Here is a 22,725-nt window from a genome sequence, read left to right as displayed (position 1 = left end):
ATCCTTGACCATGACACGTTTGAGTGACTATGACTGAAGTATATGCACTTAATCACCTAATTAGTGAGACAGTTGATTGGAGACTGGATATGGAGTGATTTCAGCTGTTGAATTGCAAGGTTGAATAAAAGCAATAAAGGAAATCACAGAAAAAAAAATATATATATATATATATATATATATATATATATATATATATATATACACACACACACACACACACACACACACACACACACACACACACACACACACACACACACACACACACACACACACACACACACACACACACACACACATATATATATATATATATATATATATATATATATTTTTTTTTTTTTTTTATATATTTTATATATTTTTATATATATATCTGTCAAGAGAGCAGCACCTTCATGCTATCGGCATGTTGGCGGCTGGACTAGGCCAGCAATTTCAAACCTGGTGAGACGGTATAACCAGACACACTCTGTCAATGACAGGCCACAAACTTATATCCAAATATAAATGAAACTTTTTTTTTTTTTTTTGATGCTCAGTATATATTTCTGTTTGTTTGGTGTAAACTCAAGTTCAATAATAAAAAAAAAGACATATAATAAGCTGCTTTTTGTTTTACAAAATAAAGACTAGCAGTTATATGATGTCTAAGCCTTGATATTTTTTGTATATTCAATAGCGCTTATATTGTTGGTGATTGAAGAGTTGTGCAAAATTTCTGTGTGCTGTGTTTCACAGGATTGTCCTTTGGAGGTAGACTATGATGCAACATATCATCCTAGTCAGTCAGAAAGTGAGAGAAAGAAAGTGACAGGGACAGTGACAGTGAAAGTTCAGATGCGGGGCTAACATCATCACTACGTCTTCAGGTCGAAGGTAGAGGGAGAGGTACCGGGATAGGGAGTGGTACAAGAAGAGTGAGGCAAAGTTGTATGCAACAACCAGTAAAAGGTAGAAAGCAGCATGCAGAAGAAAAAGCCCAACCACCACCACAATGGAAATCTGATGTTTCCTGACCCGTGATTCACCCTTATTGTGCAGTCAGGTCCAAAGACCAGCATAGTCACAGAGTTGGAGCTGTTTTTAGAAATGGTTGGGGTAGTTTTTTCATTGAACTGACTCAAAATACAAATTTTTGTGTTGCATATAAAAAACTACCACAGATACTGGATCCCAACCGACCTTTTGCTACATCAGATCCTTCCTGATGTAAGACAGGTGAATCTGAAATAACAGCATTTATTGGCATAAATATCTAGGTGGGCATTCACCACTTACCAGCTTACACCGATTACTGGAGCTCAGACGCTGCCCTCTGGGTGCCACATGTTGCCAGTAGAATGACACGCAATCTGTATGAGCAGCTATGCAAGTATATGTATGCACTGCAGTGATCCAACTACTCCTAATGATCAAGATAAACTTGACAAAGTCCGCCTGTTGCTCAAAGTTCTGGAGGAAAACTGTCCTTGTTTACTTCAACCATGGAAAGCTCTTTCCATTGATAAGGCAATGATTACATTTGATGGCAGGTTACAATGGAAGCAATACCTACCAAAGAAACCTGTTAAGTGGGGGATAAAAATGTGTGACTCTCTTACTGGTTCCTGCTTGGCTTTTACAGTCTACACTGGTCGTGGGCAGCAGGAAGGTGACAGTGCACGTCTGGGACAAGCTTACAGTGTGGTCATGTAGCTTTTACTAAAATATCTTTTGTCACACCATCATGTCTATGCTGACAACTTTTTCTCTTCTGTCACACTTGCAAGAGATCTGTTGCATGCCGACACCTATTATTTTGGTACAACTAGGCCGAACAGACAGCATTTTCCCAAACAAATCCAGCAAGGGAAGCTGCATTGAGGGGAAAGTATAAAGTGGAGCAATGATGGTGGCATCACTGTGTGCAGATGGTGGGACAAGAGAGGTGTGTCTCTCATTGCCACCAATACTGATGTAGCTGATGCAAAAAAGCGCCAAACCAGGTTCAGACCAGATGACAGGATTTTAGTTTCACAAATGGTCCTTGACTATAATGTAAAGATGGATGGTATATATCATCTCAATCAGTTTAGAAGCTACTATAAAGTAGGTCGCACTGGTTGCAAGTGGTGGAAGTATGTATTCTGGGGGCATGCTGAATATACCAATAATTAGGAGTCTACCTAAATCGTGAAATTGAGGGGTCACCGAGAAATTCACCTCTTTTAGGGGCCAATGCATACTGGACAAGTATGGAGAGAAAAAAAAAAAAAAAAACTTTGTTGAAATGAACTACTGCACAACGCAGGCAATGCAAACTATGTCTTTCTGTAGATAGGCTTTTTTTTATTTCTTCGCCTTTCTTTGCAATTAAGCAAAACAAAAAAAAAAGTCCTTAGGCAAATAATATTTACAAAAAAATTACCCATATTAGTTAACGTTCTTGTTTACTGTTCAGATGACAACAATGTTTTAATCAGCCTCTCAGTGCGTCTGTACTGGCTTTTCTATGACCTGTACTGTACAGTAGGGGGTGGGACAAAGCCAGTGCTGCATTGTTTTGATTTAGGTTGCTAAAATCTTATTTTCAGCATTGGAGGTAAATGCCAGAAGTGCACGACAAAGCAAAAAAAGCAAAGTATATTTCGGTGATTGATCATGTCAAGATATTTCCCAAAGAAACTGTACATGCAGCTGGAGGTCACTGTATTGCACATCTTGTAATGTGTCTTTGGAGAAAATACGATCGATCGCTATTTAGCTTTAGAATCACACATTAAGCGAAAGGCTACTACAGAGGCTGCTGAACAGAATGTAAAATAAACAGCTTTCAGTAAACAAACTGGAAAGTCAGCGCAGACAAAAAGTATTCCTGACAGTTGTAGCCAAGTTAAATCAGTACTACAGTTACGGTCCAGCACAGCCACCTTGCTTCAAACAACCTGCTGCTTACTTTTTAAACGCAGTTGGAATTATAGACCTGATTAGGCAAGTTTTCTTTGTTTTGACTCAATATTCTTAAAATAAATTATTGGATGGGACAAATAACATGAACATGCTGCATATATTGCCTTTATTAAAGTATGCCAGATGCACCTGGATAACCCAGTTTTGGGACTGTTTGTAATCGATTTCCACATATGTGTAACTTGGCAAATCTTTGCCTTACACTTCTAACCAATTCAGTGGATGCAGAACACCCATTCTCAATGTAGGGGCAAGTCCACATCAGACAGAGAATGTCAGCAGCAACTGTTTGGGGATGTTGCAGGCTTGCCTTTAACAAATGACAGGAAGCAAGTACCACTATTTTTAGGCTTTGTAGTGCTCTGAAATACTGTCTACTTAGGTTTATTTAATGCTTAAACGGGTCTGCGAAATCCTAATTGTATTCCGCAACCTACCTGTGAAAAATTTACTGCAATATAAGTAGATCCCTAGCATGATAAGCATAAGTGCCTACATCATCTGGGCTCTTTTGAGAAGACCTCTGCCAAGGAATCAACGTCAGTGGTCTTTGAAGGTTTTCACACTTGCTCTGCTACACAGGTTAGCAGATGACCATTGTAGAAAGAAGCGATCGACACCTGGTGCTTCAGAAAATAAAGTGGAGGCAGTTGTTCAGACGAACATAAGGCCAGGACTACGGTTGGGTGATTCCTACTTCAGCACTATCGATATATCATTCTCTAAAAAAGTCAATGCATCGATTCATTAACGTTATGAAAAAAAAATGCAGTAATACATGTGGAGCTGTGGATTACTGTGTAACATTGCAAGTAACACTTTAAAAACGTATGCATATTATATTGATTACATCAGTTTAGTAATCAGGTATATTAAATTATTGTTTTTTACCTTATTTGTGTTGATTTGTACCAGTTGGGGGTGAAAGCAAAATAAAAATAAAAAAGTTGTTTAAATCCATAACCTGTCAGAGTGATGATCAATCAAGAGAAAAAACTATGTAGGACATTTTAATAAAATGCAAAACAATAACAGCAGTGCATTTCTAATGTCAGATGTAAAAGACAACATTTCCCTTTATCATCCCTATTTAATAATTTTGTTTATATTACAAATTAGTTTTATACAATGCAAGGTGTAAAAATGGTTCCACTGCTCCCTGCATCCTCTTTAAAAAAAAGAAAAAAAGAAAAAAATCAATCAGCGGATGTCCTATGTAGTGTACCAGCAGAACAGGATTTTAGCTGTCAGAACAGAGAGCAGACCAGCAAACGCTGTCGTAAAACATAACAACTTCAATGGAAGCTCCAGAGAATTATTAAGACTTTGATTTGGAAAGAGCACAGAATTTTTTTTAACTTGGGTGCCAAAAGAAAAAAATGTATTAAGTTTTAAACAGTAACACTGTAAATAGTTATGATGTTGACAGCTACCCACATAGAGACATTGGTATATGTTCTACAACACTGATTTTTACGTCGTGACCTGTGTATCTCATTAAATGGTCATACAAATAAGTTGTGTTACCGGAGTATCTCAAACATTGCATTCTTTACTTTTCTTTCTTGCCATCTTTAGAAAATAATTGTCAAACATCGAAAGACATTGTAGCTCACTCGCTATAGTATTTGTAATTCTAGCACAATGCTCTTAATTTGCTCTGTTACTTTGAAGACTCCTGCACAGAGTCATTCCCATCAGTAAACTCACAGGGGGCGGAGCAGGGGGGGAGGGGGGAGAAGGTGAGTTCATTTGCATGCAGATTTAGAGAGTCAGACTTGAGGGGAGCAGAGAAGCTCTGTGCTTAATGCAAAACATAACTGCCCATTCCAAATTTAAATTTTTCCTTTGCACAAAAACGATGCATTGGCTTGACTATCGATAGTTGTCAAATGATATGATGCATCAATACATTAATGTATCGCCTCAGCCAGGACACAGCCTTGTCAAGTTTGCAGGTAGAAAGAAGGGCTGTGTTGCATGCCTCCAGAATGGCCGCAGAGCACACAATGGTAGATGTGTACAGACACGTTTTGGTTGCTCTACATGCAGTGTACACTGCAACCCTAAATGTGACCCCAACAAACCATGTAGGGATATATTTTTGTAAATAGTTTTTAAACTTTTTTTTTTTAATTTTATAATTAGTTACATTGGTTAAAGTAAAAAGAACAAGGTTTACTTTGCAAAAACTGTCAAGTTTGGTGTTATTTGAAAGAATGATTTGACCTGTTAAAACAAAAAAAAAATAAACAAAAAAAAACCTTGTAATTATAGATTTTTCTTGATTGAATAAAATATCATTTTTTGCCAAAATTCAGAGGAAATTAACAGAAGAGTTCTGCAATTATTCTGGGGTCATAACTATGTGTATGTGTATCACTAAGAGTGGACCGGTGTCTCACAAATGACGATGATGTGATTTGCAGTTTTTTGTAGTGGAAACACTGAACACAAAACCCCTGGCAAATGGTCCTACTGTGTCTATGGTTTTTTCTTAGTTGTCAGAACAAACATAATTAATATGTAATTTCCCTCAATTTATCTTTTATAACTAAAAAACTGTGACTCCTGCAAGGATATGCATACATGATACAGTTGGTCCATTAGTTAAGCAAAGCCTTGGGCAAGCCTTAACCCCATACAGAAACAAACATTCCTTCATTCTCTTTAAATTCAATGAACTCAACTCAACTGGCGTCAAATAACATTGAATTCTCTGGGGCAAAAAGAAGTTCTGTACAATTGCGTTTTTTTTATTTTATTCTTTATCTTATGAGTCTTGAGTAGTTTAACCTTTGTGTGTTGGTTTGCTGTTGCTACACCCACACACACTTCTTACATTTTCTGCAACGTCAAGAACGATTCTCAATGTCTGCTGCCAGCTTGGAAAAATACTTCTGCATTTACTACATTCAAAGCAACTTTATTCATTTTAAAACTGTTGGTGAAAGAGAGTTTTTATGTTTAAGTTGTAAGTTGTAAAGTTAATTTCAATGTAAGTGTTATATATGTTTGCATGTAAAAATACATGCTCAGTTCTTGTGCATTGTATTTTGCTGTTAAACTGTTTCATGAATTATTTTGTTCTGTGAAAATGTGTTACATTTACTAAAATAAAAATGCTTTTAAAACAATAATATCAAGGTATATAGTACATCTTGCAAGTTATAAAGTATTAAATGAAGAAAGACTAATGTAAATCACTTAAATTACTGTAATTCACAAAAATAAATCCAACAAATCACACTTCCTTTAGTGGAAACATTTGGTATTTAGTATTTTACATGCCAAATAACTTGGTACATTTCTTTTTTATAAAGACAATCAGAATTAAAAAAAAACAAAAAAAAAACTAAAGTTGGACAATCTGTATGTAATCCTATAACAGTATTAAGATCTATTATTTGCTCAAAATGAGGTGGTGCTATAGTTTGTTACAACATTTAAAGGTATAAAATTAAATCATTAAATAAATAAATAAATACTTTGTTTAGTTGATGGTAAATAGAATTGGGAAATTGGGAAATGGTCGGTCTTATTGCTTAAAACACAAACATGTACCACAGGTTATTATTTAAGAGCAGAGATGAGTTGTTTATTTTTTCAACCGGATATATATATATATATATATATATATATATATATATATATATAATATTGAGTCTAGATAAATACTGAAAACGTCATGGATTTATAGCTACTCGTCCTGATATCATGGATTTATAGCTACTCGTCCTGATATTATACAAACTTCCAATGATTATTACACGTGGAGTTTGTAAAAAAAGATTTCTTCGCTTACCTAAGAAAATTGGAATAATGTTATAACTTGTTTAAACAAAACTACGTTGATAATAAGTGGGCTATCCTGCTGCAGTCGCGGGTCTGTATTAAGCTTAATTGAGACATTGGTCGTGTTCTTAAAGCCCAGATTTCTTCTGTTCTGAACAGTGCTGCACAGAGTTGCAGAGATGCGCTGTAGATGGCACTCAGCACCCACAGAAATCTGAGCAGATTGTGCATAGCCCAGTGCAGCTTTGCAATGTTGCTGCGGGAGGTTGGCTGCGGCTGTGAAAAAATGAGTGACCTGCTAATCGTAATGCAAATAACCACTAAAACTACTGCTGCCACCTTGTTAGCGGAGGAGAATGACATTTTATCAATATACAATGAATCCGTGAACAGCCTTGTCAACTCTATATTAAATAAATAAATCAATTATTTCAACAAACATAATATACTAAATATGTGATAAGTGATGTATAATTTTACAATAAAGTTAATCTTAATCTATTACATTAAACTGACTGTTGATAATCCAGACAAATGTAAATATAGCATTTTGAAAATGTGAGCTGTGCTGCAAGGTTTGGAGAAGGCGTTTCTCTAAAAGCTGCGTGTGACGTCAGAAAGACAGCAGCAAAGAACAGCTGATGCATCAAGCTCTGGGTAACAGAACGCAGCAATTGAAACTCGTATTCTTTGTCGTTGACAGTTTCTTTCAAAACTATTAGAGTATCAGTTCACAAAAAGATCTTCCTCAGACACTTTGCTAAGGTTGCAAGTACCATCGCTTGATTTAGAAGAAGCGTGTTTGCAGTTGAAAAATGTGTTAACCGTTGTATAAAGGAATTATGATAATTGTGGTGTAGAATAAAAGGAACAGTATTAATACCGTAATGTACCTAAACCACGGATATATATATATATATATATATATATATATATATATATATATATATATATATATATGAATGAAAAAAGTAGTCTGTGTTTAGTCATCAACCATGTTGAGTAAAAGACAAACCAAAGTCCACTTGTTTGTTGTTTTGTTGAGACTGGGTGGGTCGTACACTCAGGATGGCTCAATTGTATCCTTAATTCATTTTAGACTTGATGCTCAAGAGAGTAAAAAGCAAGCGGCAATGTTTTACATCTAAAAAAAACAATTATTTATTATTAAAAACATGACACACAATGCGTTTTGACAGTACGTGTCATCATCAGGTGTTGTGTCAGTGCCTCAGAGTTTCATGCATTTAAATGAGGATTTTTTCCCACTTATCTACACACCATACTCCACACTGTTAAGGGGAAGAAAAGTTTTTATTGAGAAAAAAATAATATATATATATATATATATATATATATATATATATATATATATATATATATATATATATTAAAAATACAAAACTGAATTATCATAATTGGATAAGTCTCCATCCCCCTGAGTTAATACTTGGTGGAAGCACATTTGGCAGGAATTACAGTGGTGAGTCTGTTGGGATAGGTCCCTACCATCTTTGCATACCTAGGTTTGACCATTCTTCTTTACAAAACTGTTCAAGCTCTGTCAAGTTTCTTGGGGTGTGTTGATGGACAGAAATCTTCAAGTAATGCCACACAGTTTTGATTGGATTTAGGTCGGGACTCTGACTGGGCCACTCAAGGAAATTTACCTTTTTGTTCCTTAGCTAATCCAGTGTTGCTTTGGCTGTGGGCTTTGGGCCGTTGTCATGCTGAAAGGTGAACTTCTTTCCGAGTTTCAGATTTCTTGCAGGGGGCAGCAGGTGTTCCTCAAGGACTTTGCTGTACTTTGCTCCATTCATTTTCCCTTCTATCCTGACAAGTGCCCCAGTACCTGCTGATGAGAAACATCCCCATAACATGATGCTGCCACCACCATGCTTCACAGTAGGGATGGTGTACTTTGGGTAATGCGCTGTGTTACGTTTACGCCAAACATAACGCTTTGCATTTAGGCCAAAAAGTTCCATTTTGCCACATGGCTACAGAATCTCTTGAATGTTTTTTTGCATACTTCAAACGGGATTCAAGGTGGGCTTTCTTGAGAAATGTCTTCCATCTTGCCATCCTACCATACAGGCCAGATTTGTGGAGTGCTTGGGATATTGTTGTCACATGCACACTTTGACCAGTCTTGGCCATAAAAGCCTGTAGCTCCTGAAAAGTTGGTTGCCATTGGCCTCTTGGTAGCCTCTCTGATCAGTCTCCTTCTTGCTTGGTCATCCAGTTTGGAGGGACGGCCTGATCTAGGCAGGGTCTTGGTGGTGCCATACACCTTCCACTTAATAATCATCTTGACAGTGCTCCAAGGGATATTCAAGGCCCTTGATATTTTTTATACCCATCCCCTGATCTGTGCCTTTCAGTAACTTTATCCTGGATTTATTTTGAAAGGGCCTTGCTGCTCATGGTTGAGTCTTTGTTTTGAAATACACTACCCTGTAGAGGGAACCTACAGGAACTGCTGAATTTATCCTGAAATCATGTGAATCACTACAGTTTAACACAGGTGGAGACCACTTGGTGTGTGATTTTGAAGGCGATTGGTTACACCTGAGCTAATTTAGGATTGCTATTACAAGGGAGGTGGGCACTTATCCAACCAAGCTATTTCAGTTTTTATTTTTAATTAATTTTCTACAAATTTCTAGAATTTTTTTTTTTTTTCACTTGGAAGGTGTGGGGTAGGATGTGTAGATAAATGAAAAACAACAAAAAAACAATTTTAATGCATTTTAATTCCAGGCTATAAGGCAACAAAAGGTGACAATTTTGAAAGGGGGTGTAGACTCCCAACACACATAGCAATTGTTATTATTTATTATTATTTTCACCCTTGAACACACAACCCTGAGTGAGTGAAACTTACTCTTTTTATGTATACCGAGACTCGACTGCTAATCAATCATTCAATTGGAATCTCGGTACATCTGCACGTGAACTAATTGTGCTCCCCATGCTTCTAGCCTAATACCCACTTTAATCTACACATGCAGTGATTGTGCAATCCCTGTGTCTAAGTACAAATATACATTTTAAAACACGTGCTACATAACCCTACATTATCCCTGTGCACTTATACATACACTAACAATAACACACTACATACAACAGATAAACATATAATACACACGGGGGGGGGGGGGGGGGGGGGGGGGGGGGGGGGGGGCACACTGCCACTGGTTCATCAACCAAAGCTTCTTTACATGCATGTCTTGGTACTGTAGATTTACTGGGTGAGTGGTCATAAATACTAGTAGAGAATGGGCAGATCAGTTATGTATTTATGTATCTATGAGTATTGTATTGATATGATGGACAGCGGTAGTGTGTTTGCATATACAGTTATATGTGTTCTTGTTCTATAGAAATGAAGATTGAGAGAAGGATGAAGAGGGGAGGGGGGGACCTGTCTGTCTTTGCTGTGTGTTGTCACACATCTGTAAATTAATTGCATCAATATGTCATACACCCATCTTGTGGCCTGGTGCTTTATTTGGCTATTCCATAGATTGCTGCATATTAAGAGGGGAAGGTTGAGCAGCAGCACTTCGGAGAGCCAATCACCATCAGGGCACTGTGAAAGGCATGCTTACGTTTTCCTAAAGCCAGACCGGTGATACGATCAACCAATCAAAGACCTGTATTTTCTCTGCAGCAGTCCATTCATAAGTTAGCTGAGGCGGGACAAACAGTTCTGTTAACTGTAATTTCTGGCCGTATGCAGCTGTCCAATCTATTGAATGTCAATGTTGCTAATTGTACAGAGACTGTTCATTTATTGAGAAATCATAGTAGGCTACAATTAACATTTTAGGGACATATTTAGAATTAATTAGTATTCTTAAAGAAAAAAAAATGTCAATGAAAAAAAAGCAATCCGGCGACACTCAAAACCTTACAAACAGGGCTTAATCGTGATGTTCAAATGGGTGAGTACAATGAATAACATAACACATTTCTATGTATTGTGTATATAAAAATGCTTGATTGATGTTTACTTTGTAGTTGAATGAACTCGTTACATTTACAAATCAGAGACTGCGTTACCACAGTAGAGTTTGTCACGGCCCGACTTATTAAAAAAAAAAATGTAGAAAAAAAAAACAGACAGTATCCAAAGCCTTTTTAAAAAAAATTGTACTTCAGAAACATACAGCTATGTCAGATCAGCTGGCCTTTAAAGAAACCTATATAGTATTTCCTTGTGATACAATACTGTCTGCATTCAATAAAACAGTGGCGTTATCAGTTCATTAATTTGAAAACTCGTCACCTAGCTGTGGAACCAATTTGTGTATTTGAATGGTCCGTATGTATGTGTGCACGATATATTGCGTGGTCTCATCGTTGTCATATCATCGGTACATACTGTGGCGACACCAATGATAGGAGCTTGTCAGGGTAATGCCATTACTAATGGTGACTGTCCATCATTCTGCATTCTCGCTTGGCTGTTGTGTGCAGTTGCTATATTGGTAGTGAATGTGCGGATGGTTTTGCGAGGCACAAACAAGATTTGCGAATTGTGCAAAAAACTGCTATATTCCAATGTCTCGCAACTGCTTTGTGCCGTTTTGGAATATCTCTCATTTTGTGCCAAAGCAATATTTTTTTGCGAGGCACAAATTTAGCGATGGGATTGCGCGAAGATCGAAGATCGGGCCCTATTGCTTTTGACTCCTGACAAGTTTAAATGTTACTTTAGATTACAAAACTTACAGTACATACTTCTGACAGATATAACTTCTGGTCGGAGTCGAGGGTCTCTGAACCTGAACGAAAAGTAATAATTTTAATTATTTTAAAATTTTGCAACGCACGTCTTTTTTGGAAAAGAGTACAGCCTTAGCAGCTTGTCAAACCTTTCATCTGTCATTCTAAAAAACCTAAAATATCTCTCACTGTACCCGCATCTCTCTAAATAATGTTTGAAATGATCCCTTTTGGGTTCTCTTTTGGTTGAGAGTACGGAGCAACAACGTCTCTTTTGATTTCTTTTAATCCTCTTGTATAGAGGTTCAGACCCAGCACATCTACTTAAATGTACATTTATCCAATTACACGAATACAGTTTGCATTTAAAGTATTATATTATATATGAATAACAGCTGTGACCACTTTGTGCTGTCAAAAGGGCTGCGACACGATGCAGCATACATCAAATAGTGAAGCTACACAGCTTTTAGCTGTCTGCGCCTGATGTATCGCATTCATCTGCAACAGAAGTACTATATAAGAAGAATATAAGAAAGTTTAAAAACGAGAGGAGACCATTCGGCCCATCTTGCTCATTTGGTTGTTTGTAGCTTATTGATACAGAATCTCCAGCAATAATGATTTATAAAAGTGACTACAGTAAAACATGAAAAAAATGCAACAGTGAGTTTTTTCCTTGCGAGTACAACAGGTTCAGTTTGGCTCAATACATACTTTACTAGCATAATTTTTATTATTATCTTGCTAAAACAAGGACATCTGCCTAATATATGGCATGGAAATAGCTAGGTTACATTAACTGTTGTATATCACTGTGTTTTCTTCACAGCTATACACCACATATAAGCGCATGTTTATCGATACAGTATACAGGTATTTAATTTACTCTTGGCCAGTAGTGTCTGGGAAGAGAACACTTAAATGGTACTTGCCAGATTTGAAGTGAACACATTATGGTTACATTAAACAGGTCCTCTTTTAAACAAGGGAGATCTGATTCAGGCAGATGTGGACTGTTGTGGAAGTGACTTTGTGTGTGTCTTTAGCATGAGGCATAATTAAACTGTTGCCCCAGAGATGTGTCTTTGATGGTTTTGGTTGGAGACTAGCCCTAAGAACATAAGAAAGTTTAAAAACGAGAGGAGGCCATTTGGCCCATCTTGCTCGTTTGGTTGCTAGTAGCTTATTGATCCCAGAATCTCATCAAACAGCTTCTTGAAGGATCCCAGGGTGTCAGCTTCAACAACATTACTGGGGAGTTGATTCCAGACCCTCACGATTCTCTGTGTAAAAAAGTGCCTCCTATTTTCTGTTCTGAATGCCTCTTTCTCTAATCTCCATTTGTGACCCCTGGTCCTTGCTTCAATATCGAATACAAGTGACTAGAAATTGATAGCCATGAGAGCACACACTACCACACACAGTATCTACTTCGACGTTAACAAGTTATGATTTACTTACCAGTTACCTGAAGTTTCCAAAGCAATTTCCCTCCATCTTTGTTCCTTCAATGAGCGATCATGATAGGAAATGTCACTTATGTCAAAGAAACATGGGTGTTCCTTCCACATCTCCACCTGAACTGAAGGCAAATTAAATATAGTGCTATTTGATTTGCTGCTGGCTCCTCCAAAAAAGCAAGCTAAATGTACTGTTCACTTTCATTAGCTGGCTGTGATGTAATGCTTTGCCGTTGACCACTGAGGTGTAAGACCATGTGAAGAGCGCTTTTTTCAAATGGTTGTATGTTTGAAAACAATGGAAATAGACAGAGAGAACAGTCTGAAAGAGAATGAAAAAAACATTAACTGACAAACGAAATCTTGAATATCGTTTTCTTTCCAGAACGTAATAAATAATTTAATTTAGTTTTTTGTTTCTGTTCCATGAAAAAAGTTTTTTTTTTCTTTTATCATTCCAGTTCCCCTTCTGTTCCGAATCCCTGATCTGTAGGGCTGTGTTCAGATGTCCAACGAATCCAAAATAGAAAGCAATACTGATACATAGTTAAGTGCGGCAGACATACATATTTCACAAACATGACACAAAATACTTCAGATTGAACCTCTTCTAAAGAACTCTTCAGCTACACTATAATGTGTTTATGTAGGCCGATGTGTTCTTTTGATAACACATTCAATTTAAATAAAATAGAGAAATGCAGCTGACAAAACTGTATAAAATTGTCTGAAATTAATTGCTATGTCAAATGACATGCCTGTATCGGTTTATTGCTGACTACTACAAATACTACGCTGGTTGTTCATAAACATAGCTGGTATATTCATACTGCATTAATAGTAATAAAAGTTTGCAATAGAAATAAAATTGTTTCATTAATCTGCACAGTAGCATACTTATTGTTCATTTTGAGAGGCTGCATTGTTTCGTATGTTCGAAGGACAGGGACCAGCTTCTCTTTGCTTTATTGATTTTGTGAGACAAAGGCAACTGAGTCAATACAGTAACAGCATCCAGCCTTACAATTTAAACAAGTGTAATGGATGGATGATGAAAAGTGTGAATCTTGTTACATGTGTGTTTTTAAATGTATTGCTTAATCTGGGGGTATATGGAGGCATATGTCTGCCTGTCAAACTTGTATTACATGTGCACACAGTGAATGTAGGTCATTGTGATCTACTTTTAATGTTACAGTACAAATAGCTCTTATTCTGTACGGATGGTTTTGCTTGTAGGATTGCTATTGTGTGGGGTTCACAGGGGAGGTTGTTTGTACATGAAATATCTCTGAGTTTATTTACAGGGTTTACTAGATATATATTCTTGGGGATGTTAGAGCTCTCTTGTGTAACAGAGCAGGGCCCTAAAGATGTGTATGAAAACCTAGAGTACAATAAAAACAAGACTGCTGATATATTACTGCTGACAAGCAGATGATATTAAGCGCATAGTTTCATATCGCTTTGTGGCCAAACTGAAATCTGATGCTGGAAATTGATTAATTATCTCACTGATTTATCACTTGCAACTTGACATTTTCAGGATTATGGAGACTTCAGACTTTTAGCTTTGCTGATGATCGAGACCTAACGCTTCATGCTTGATACACTGCTGTATTGTGTGCTTTATGCAGCCAATGTTGATCGTGGGTATTGTAATAATAATAATAATAATAATAATAATAATAATAATAATAATAATAATAATAATAATAATAATAACATTGTTCCCTGGCTGGTAGTATGTCAATATATAATGTATTACTTCAAATTAATGTCGCCCTTGAATTAATGCTGCCCTCAAATTAATGCCTCACTCAGATTTGAGCTTTTTACTAGACGCCTCCCTCGAATAATCGCTGCACTTAAAAAAAAAAAAACTTTGTTTCTTTATTTTCTACCTTCAAAAAAAAAATAAAGAAACGCGCAACTCTGGCTATGTGCATGTGACTCCCATGAAGAGACTGCAGCCTCTATCCACTATGTAATACAAACTAATGTACACACACCTGAGTAAGCAAATTGTATTTTATGGTACAGTCCCGACAGACAACCCAAGATTAACTACTTACAGCACAGCAGTCCTTCACATCCTTTTTCTTTTTTCCCAGCAGCGTTCAGTGCCAACACAGCATGGGATAAAACAAGGGCTGTCTGTTTACCTAGTCCCCAGTTTGGATGGTAAAAACTTAAACTCAGAGGAACTTAGAGCTTTGCCGGTGACGCTAAGCGCTGTCCGAAAGATGGCCAAAGATATCTTCTTCAGTTTTTTTCATTAAGAAAAACAACTGCATCACACTTAACTACAGTTCTCTCTCCTGTTCTTGTCCCGCCCCATAGCAACCAATACGCACTTCTGATTCGCTGGTACAGTACTCCCTGACCTCCTAACTCCCACCTAATAGGCTCTTGTTAACTGTCAGTAAATGTACTGTATTCAAGCCCCCAAAACTCACAAGAGTATAGTGCTGCAGATCGGAGCCTCTCATGGCTCTGCTTCTAAAATGCCTTAAATCATTTAATAAAATATTGCAGCATTTGTAAAGCAAAGTATTATTAATACTTGTATAACCGCAGTCATTTTTATTCATTTAAAATAAACAGCATGTCGCCAAATTGAAGTGATACAACAAACAGTCTTGCACTCTCACAGCAGCACATTCACAAAGCACTTGCACATGCATAATCACTGCTGAATCAAAGAGAAAGAACAATTTAGAAAAGTTGATAGATAATGTTGACAGATAAATCTACTTGAAATCTATCTGCAATATTACATTATAAAAGTCTAACGGAAGCTTAAGAAATCACTAGTGCTGCATTTAGTATCTGATTCAAAATTACAAACCACTGTTCTTGAAAGAAAAAAAAAAAACATTAATCATTCATACAGTATTCTGTGCTTTATTGTTAATTACAGTTGGTTTGCAGAGAAAGTTACTTTTGAGAAATGCAATATATATATATATATATATATTGTGGCTCTCAAAAGTATTCACCCCCCCCCCTTGGACTTTTCCACATTTTATGGTGTTACAACATGGAATCAAAATGGATTTAATTAGGAGGTTTTTTTTGCCAGTGATCAACACAAAATGTCAAAGTGAAAAATAAAATCTACAAATTGTTACAAATATAAAACAGAAAATAATTTATTGCATAAGTATTCACCCCCTTTGCTGTGACACACCTAAATAAGCTCTGGTGCAACCAATTGTCTTTAGAAGTCACATAATTTGTTGAATGGAGTCCAACTGTGTGCAATTAAAGTGTTTCACATGATTTCAGGTTAAATACACCTGTCTCTGGGAGGTCCCACAGTTGGTTAGTACATTTTCTAACAGTAACTACATCATGAAGACAAGGGAACATTCAAAGCAAATCCGGAATAAGGTTCTTCAAAAGAACCATCAGGGGTAGGATATAAGAACATTTCCAAGGCATTGAATATCCCCCGGAGCACAGTAAAGTCCATTATTAAGAAATGGAGAGAATATGGCACAACTGTGAATCTGTCTAGAACAGGTCGTTCTCAAAAACTGAGTATCCGGGCGAGAAGGGCACTAGTCAGGGAGGCCACCAAGATGCCTATCAACTCTGAAGGAGTTACAGTTTTCCACAGCTGAGCTGGGAGACACTATGCACATGGCAGCAATAGCTTGGGTGCTTCACAAAACTGGCCTTTATGGGAGAGTTGCAAAAAGAAAGCCATTATTGAAAAAAACTTGCATTAAATCTCGGCTAGAGTTTGCCAGAAGGCATGTGGGAGACTGAGACCAAGTAGAAGAAGATTCTGTAGTCTGATGAGACCAAAATAGAGCTTTTTGGCCTCAACGTTAAGCACTATGTTTGGCGCAAGCCTAACACCGCACATCATCCTGAGAACACCATGACTGCCGTGAAGCATGGTGGTGGCAGCATCATGCTATGGAGATGCTTCTTTGCGTCAGGGCCTGGAAAGCTTGTGAAGATAGTGGGCAAAATGGATGCAGCAAAGTACAGAGAAATCCTGGAGGAAAACCTGCTGAAGTCTGCAAGAGACCTGGGATTTGAGAAAAGATTCATCTTCTAGCAGAGCAATGATCCCAAACATACAGCCAAAGCCACACTGGAGTGGCTTAAAAACAAAAAGGTCAATGTGCTGGAGTGGCCCAGTCAAAGCCTGGACCTCAATCCAATTGAGAATATGTGGAAAGAGTTGAAAATTGCTGTTCACCAAAAGTCTCCATCCAACTTTACGGAGCTTGTGCAATTTTGCAAAGAAGAATGGGCAAAAATTGCAGTGTCCAGATGTGCAAAGCTGGTAGAGACTTATCCAAATAGACTAATGGCTGTAATTGCTGCCAAAGATGCCTCTACCAAATATTGACTCAAGGGTGTGAACACATATGCAATCAATTATTTTCTGTTTTGTATTTGTAATTAATTTAGAACAATTTGTAGATTTTATTTTTCACTTTAATATTATGGACTTTTTTGTATTGATCAGTGGCAAAAACTCTTAATTAAATTAATTTTGATTCCATGTTGCAACACAATAAAATGTGGAAAAGTCCAAGGGGGGAGTGAATACTTTTGAGAGGGTGAAGCGAAACTATTAAAAGCTGAACAAACTATTGAATATTCAGTGAAAACAATTTACAAATGAAAATGTATCAGTATTAAATGATCCATAGTTTTAACAGGAACATGTAAAAAAACTATTTACCTTAAATAAATAAATACATAGTTACATTTTGTTAAATTAACCACGTCTGTTATTGAATATAATGATACAATTTAAAGAACCCTGTAAAGTCATGTGCACATACTGTAAATACAGTACATAATTACTTTAAGTTATACCTGTACCTCGAATCGTGCAAACCTTCACAGAAACATATATATATATATATATATATATATATATATATATATATATATATATATATATATATATATATAATATATATAATATATACATGTTACATACGAGATTACCTTATATACTGTACATGTCCCCAAGGGAACAAAAACAGATGAAGACAGGAATGAAACAGATTATATAGTATTAAAGTTTTTTGAAGTGAGGATTGAAATTGGTTCTAAACCATAGATCAAGCTTTCCAAATGGTAATTTTTCAGTAGATGATCATAATCATATGTACTTCTTGCCACTGTGTATATATTTAAAATAGACTACAAAGTAAAGTACACAGTAGATAGCAACCATAAATAATGATAAAGTTACAAAAGTCAGTGTGTTTTTCTGCAGCCCTTTAATGTTTTCTGAAAATAAGGATAACAGTCTTACATTATTTATTATAGCTAGGGCTTCTGTTTTTCGGTTTTTATTAATTAATTATTTTTTATTAATTACATTTTTCTGTGCTTACTTTTTAGCTATTTTTGACTTACGTAAATCATATTTTTTCGTGGCTTTTGCTTTTTATATGCAGTATGAAATTATTGTTTTTGGTTACTCTCCAAAATTCTTGAGCTTTTTTTTTTTTTCTGTCACACTATGTATGAACTCGACAGTGCTTTCATACTTCATGTACCTTCTTTGCTTTGCTGTCTTCCACAACTAAACCCTTATGTTCTTGGACATATCCTTCTGGGGCTTCTGTGTGTTTAGATTATTTTTTATATATTTTTTTCCATTTCGCCACAATTTTTCATTGTCTTTTAAATTCCACGAGCATGTAAATACTCTCTATGGAACTGTAATAGCTTTAAATCTCACAAGAAAGAACAATCTTCTGCTGTAGTAATTGAATCTTACACGCGTTTTACAATCCTCCAGTAAAAATGTAAGAATTTGCTGTCGATCAGTAGTTGGAGTGGGTTTGAAGTATTCAGAACGAATCAATGCGAGATTCAAGTCAGGAAGGACTGCCATTGTTTGTTTTTGCAGGTTGTTGTATTTTATTTATTTATTTGACTGAAAAGAGGTCAAGGCAAGGAACTGAGTAACCATTGCTAGTGTTTATTGGATGTGCACTGATTAATAAAAATAAATTGTATCAGGGGTGTTTTAACGGTTTGTATTGGTTAAAAACAAAGATCAGAAGCCCTAATTATAGCCTAACAACTTAATAGTTATATATTTTTTCTTCAGTTACTGTTTAATTTGAGTATTTGTGTTTGGCATTGGAAACATGGTTATTTGCCAATTTTCTATTTAGTTTTTCATTGGGCTTTTATTTAAAACTACAAGAAACATGCAAATGTATGTATTGGATACTATATAAACATGTCAGTAACATCCATCCTTGCCTTTGGCTCTAAGTTAGAGATATTGGTAACATGAGAAAGTAGATTACCATGATTTACATCCCATACAGTTACAGAAGGACAAATGCCTTCATATACCCTCATGTTATGCTGATCAATAAACCAGGTTTATTCACAGTTAAATGAGCGCTCATCTAGATATATGTAAAAACGTAGTGTGCCTTGTAGACGGACAGACCTTAATATTATCCGTAAAATGATACTCTTCAATAATTTGTGCTAAAGAAGGTAATTAGCTGATTCGAACACAGTTGAATAAGCAGTTCTCTAGATACTTGCTTAGCTCTAATGTTTACTAATTTGAGACAAATCAAGCATATGAAATTTGAAAAAAAAACAAGCATAGTGTTTCCTACCAATTATTAAACACACTCACAACCAGCTTACAGCAATACACTTTGTTGAACTATTTTGGTCATTTCAGAAATTAGCACAGTAACGAACAGATTATCTGGGGAAATATGGAAACTTTCAGTCCAGAAAAAACAATACATTTACATTTGATATGTATATGTATATAACATTTGGGTTAGAACATTTTAATTAAGGCATAATTGTGTGCTGTAAACTATATGGTAATAGTTTTAGTGTTTTTATATAAGGCATATATGAAGCTTGTATCAATATAACATTAAAACAATAAAATTTTAACTTAATTTTGACTAATGCAGTATGGAAATTTGAATGTCATCAACTGTTAATCCAATAGGATTGTTACATACCTATTTGACATGATTAATGTTGCTTTGCTTCCTACAGTATTTCATAACTTAAACATATTTCTGATGGTATTATAATGTGGAAATGTTGGACCATGCATTATGTTTTGTTCACAAGAATATATCCTGCCAAAATACATTTTAAATGTCTCTATTTTAAATTGTAAAACATGTTATTACTTCTCTTATTTATTTACATTGTTTTTATTTTCTTGTTAATGCTGCTCCCTGTGTAGGAAGTTGAGGTTTGTATAATTTGAATCATGTTTCTGTTTTATTGTGTTTACTAATTATTATTATTGAAGTGACTTTCTCTCATAATGTGCTTTTATTTATTTATTTATTTATTTTTTTCCCCTCAGGAGCCTGGAACGTGGAACCCTGGAAAACCTTTTGATCAAGGTAAGACAATAATTTCAATACTAGATAATTTCTCAGTTTCTTAACATAAATGTCATGAATGCACATGCATTTACATGTTCAAAATAACATAACTGACAGATGACTATTTGTATTGACTGTTCTTGCTATCCCCACCCATCACATTAAGAGTTACAGCAAGACAACATTTTATGAGATTAAAAAATATATAGATAAAAAATAATAATAAATACAGTATTATTCAAAATTATAATTGCGGAATATAAGTACGAATGGATTGACCCCTGAAACTGCAGTAACCTTTCTGCATTTTAATTGCAGTTTATTTGTGCTTGATTTGAGTCTCATCCAAGACTTCATCTTAAAACCTAATCATTCTATGTTTGGTGCTCCTCTCGAAAAAAAAAAAATATAATCTTCTCCACTTCACTGACACTGAGTTTGTACTTTACCTGCTAACCTTCAGGGATCTTTCCAGATTACAAACCTGCCAACTTTTCAGTTTCTCTTTAGCGGTGATTTAATACAGTGTTCACAATCTGCTCTGATACTGTCTTAAACTTTTTTTTTTTTTTAGTCACAAAGAATCTTACACTGCAGACAGCTTTTTAAAGAATGTTAGTTGCAAGTGATAGCTTTGTGAAGTGCAAATGAAGAAGACTTCAGATTTCATTGCTTTTTAATGTAATGTTCAAATGTAATTCAGTGCAGTATTCCCTTTCAGACTTCTGCAGTTGATTCTATTGCTTGTATTATGTTTTATTGTATTACAATACCTTAGTGGGATCTGTGACGACAGTGCACCACACAACGCTGCCTGCTACAGTCTTAACTAACGTGGCCATCATCAGCAGCCAGCAACTAGATCAGCTGTAGCAGAACACCAATTATACAGAAATGCTGACCAAGCGAGTAATAGCTGTAATGGCAGTGCATCACACAACACTGCCCATTGAAAAAGAAAATAGGATTGAATGCCTCTGCTGGAATTTTATTGGCATTCTCTACTTTCTCTGTAAAGCCTTTTTATGCTATAGTCAATTTAAGTTCCTTCTATAAACATGTCTAGTAACAGTTTACAATAAATGGTAGTTCACATGCATGCAGGGTGGAATGAAATAATATGCCACAAATGTAGTGCACACATTTTTTACTGAACAAGCATCCTTCCACATCAATGAACATTCATTCTGTAACTAATATTTTTTTGAAAACATGTTTGTATGTTTTTTAATATTTTTCTTGATAGACAAACAAGTTTAAAATACATTATCTAAATTACTATTGTTACTGCAAGGTGTTATATGAGAAATATAATTCCCCTTGAAGACACACAGAGACAAGTCTACCAGGGTTGTATTGTATTAATGTAACATGATTTATTTGTCTCAGGCTTGAAATGTATTGAAATTAAATTTCTATAAACTATTTGGGGTTTATTAAGAACAGATATCTATATTATTTTTAGTAGTAAAAGTAAAAAGCTGCCAAAATCAGTTTTAACAGCCTAAACTTTTTAAACAAGTGACATATAGAAATTCCTCCAGTCTGATTTCACATAGCCTAATTAGTACTAAATTTGGACAAATGTTATCTCAGGTAAGGTAGTAACCAAGGCCTGTTGAGTCTACTTGAGGTCAACAGTAGCCATGTATTGTCATGGAAGTTTACAACACACTGCTGGGAGAACACATACGCACCTTTCAGGCATGAAGATTAGTGTTTCCCAAACACACCTGTTCAGAATGTGTGAGAAAAAGTTGAGTTCTCACTTGGGTTTATGGGGAAGACACTTAAATATTAATCAGATTAATAATCAGGTGAATATTGAATAGGGTTGTAAATTTGGTTCAATGATGTAAGTGAACGCCTTGAAGTTTCTGGTGTTAAAGTGTCACAGACTTTTTCAAACTTCTCCCCTTTGTGTTCAGACGTTTTGGTTTGTATTTATCACATCTACATTCAGTGTAAATATAACTAAATACAAATTCAATTGTAGTACATCACCCTTTTATAATTAATATAACACTACCTTTCTAAATCTGAAGTAGAAGATTTTTGTTTTTGTAGTTGTGCCCTGCTCCTACTACTGTCCTACTGTAAGCAGCCTTCTGCAAGATAATAAATAACATTAATTTGAAATTAATTGAAATTAAATAAATAAATAATGAAAAATAGATATACACCCTTTTAATGTATTAATAATAATTGGTTGCAATGCAAAGTTAGTGAGAAATACTCACAATAAATTAAACATCAGTAGAGTAGCAGAGAGGATTCTCTTCAAGCTGTGCTGCTTCTTGCTTATTTCAGGTCCAGTACTGAGAGTGAAATTGACTTTGAAATGTTTACAAACAATCTTGATTGTATGTTCTTGATTTTTGAAAATTGATTGGGAA

The 22,725-nt window shown here is 35.6% G+C and overlaps 1 protein-coding gene across 2 annotated transcripts in view; it reads left to right on the top strand.

Moving 5' to 3' along the window:
• The window catches only part of LOC121295399 (testican-3-like), a 76,249-nt gene that overhangs the window by 7,102 nt on the left and 46,422 nt on the right, over positions 1-22,725 (top strand). The window contains exons 3-4 of one of the 2 annotated variants that reach the window (XM_041219966.1): positions 20,182-20,190; positions 20,308-20,347. In XM_041219966.1, coding sequence (XP_041075900.1) covers positions 20,182-20,190; positions 20,308-20,347 — 49 coding nt within the window. The remainder of the gene's footprint in view (positions 1-20,181; positions 20,191-20,307; positions 20,348-22,725) is intronic. The other variant, XM_041219974.1, reaches the window with a different exon arrangement.

This window comes from Polyodon spathula, chromosome 2 (genome assembly GCF_017654505.1).
Source record: "Polyodon spathula isolate WHYD16114869_AA chromosome 2, ASM1765450v1, whole genome shotgun sequence".
Classification (NCBI taxonomy): Eukaryota; Metazoa; Chordata; class Actinopteri; order Acipenseriformes; family Polyodontidae; genus Polyodon; species Polyodon spathula.
Note: the sequence above shows the minus strand (reverse complement) of the source record. Positions and strands in the feature narration are given on the sequence as shown.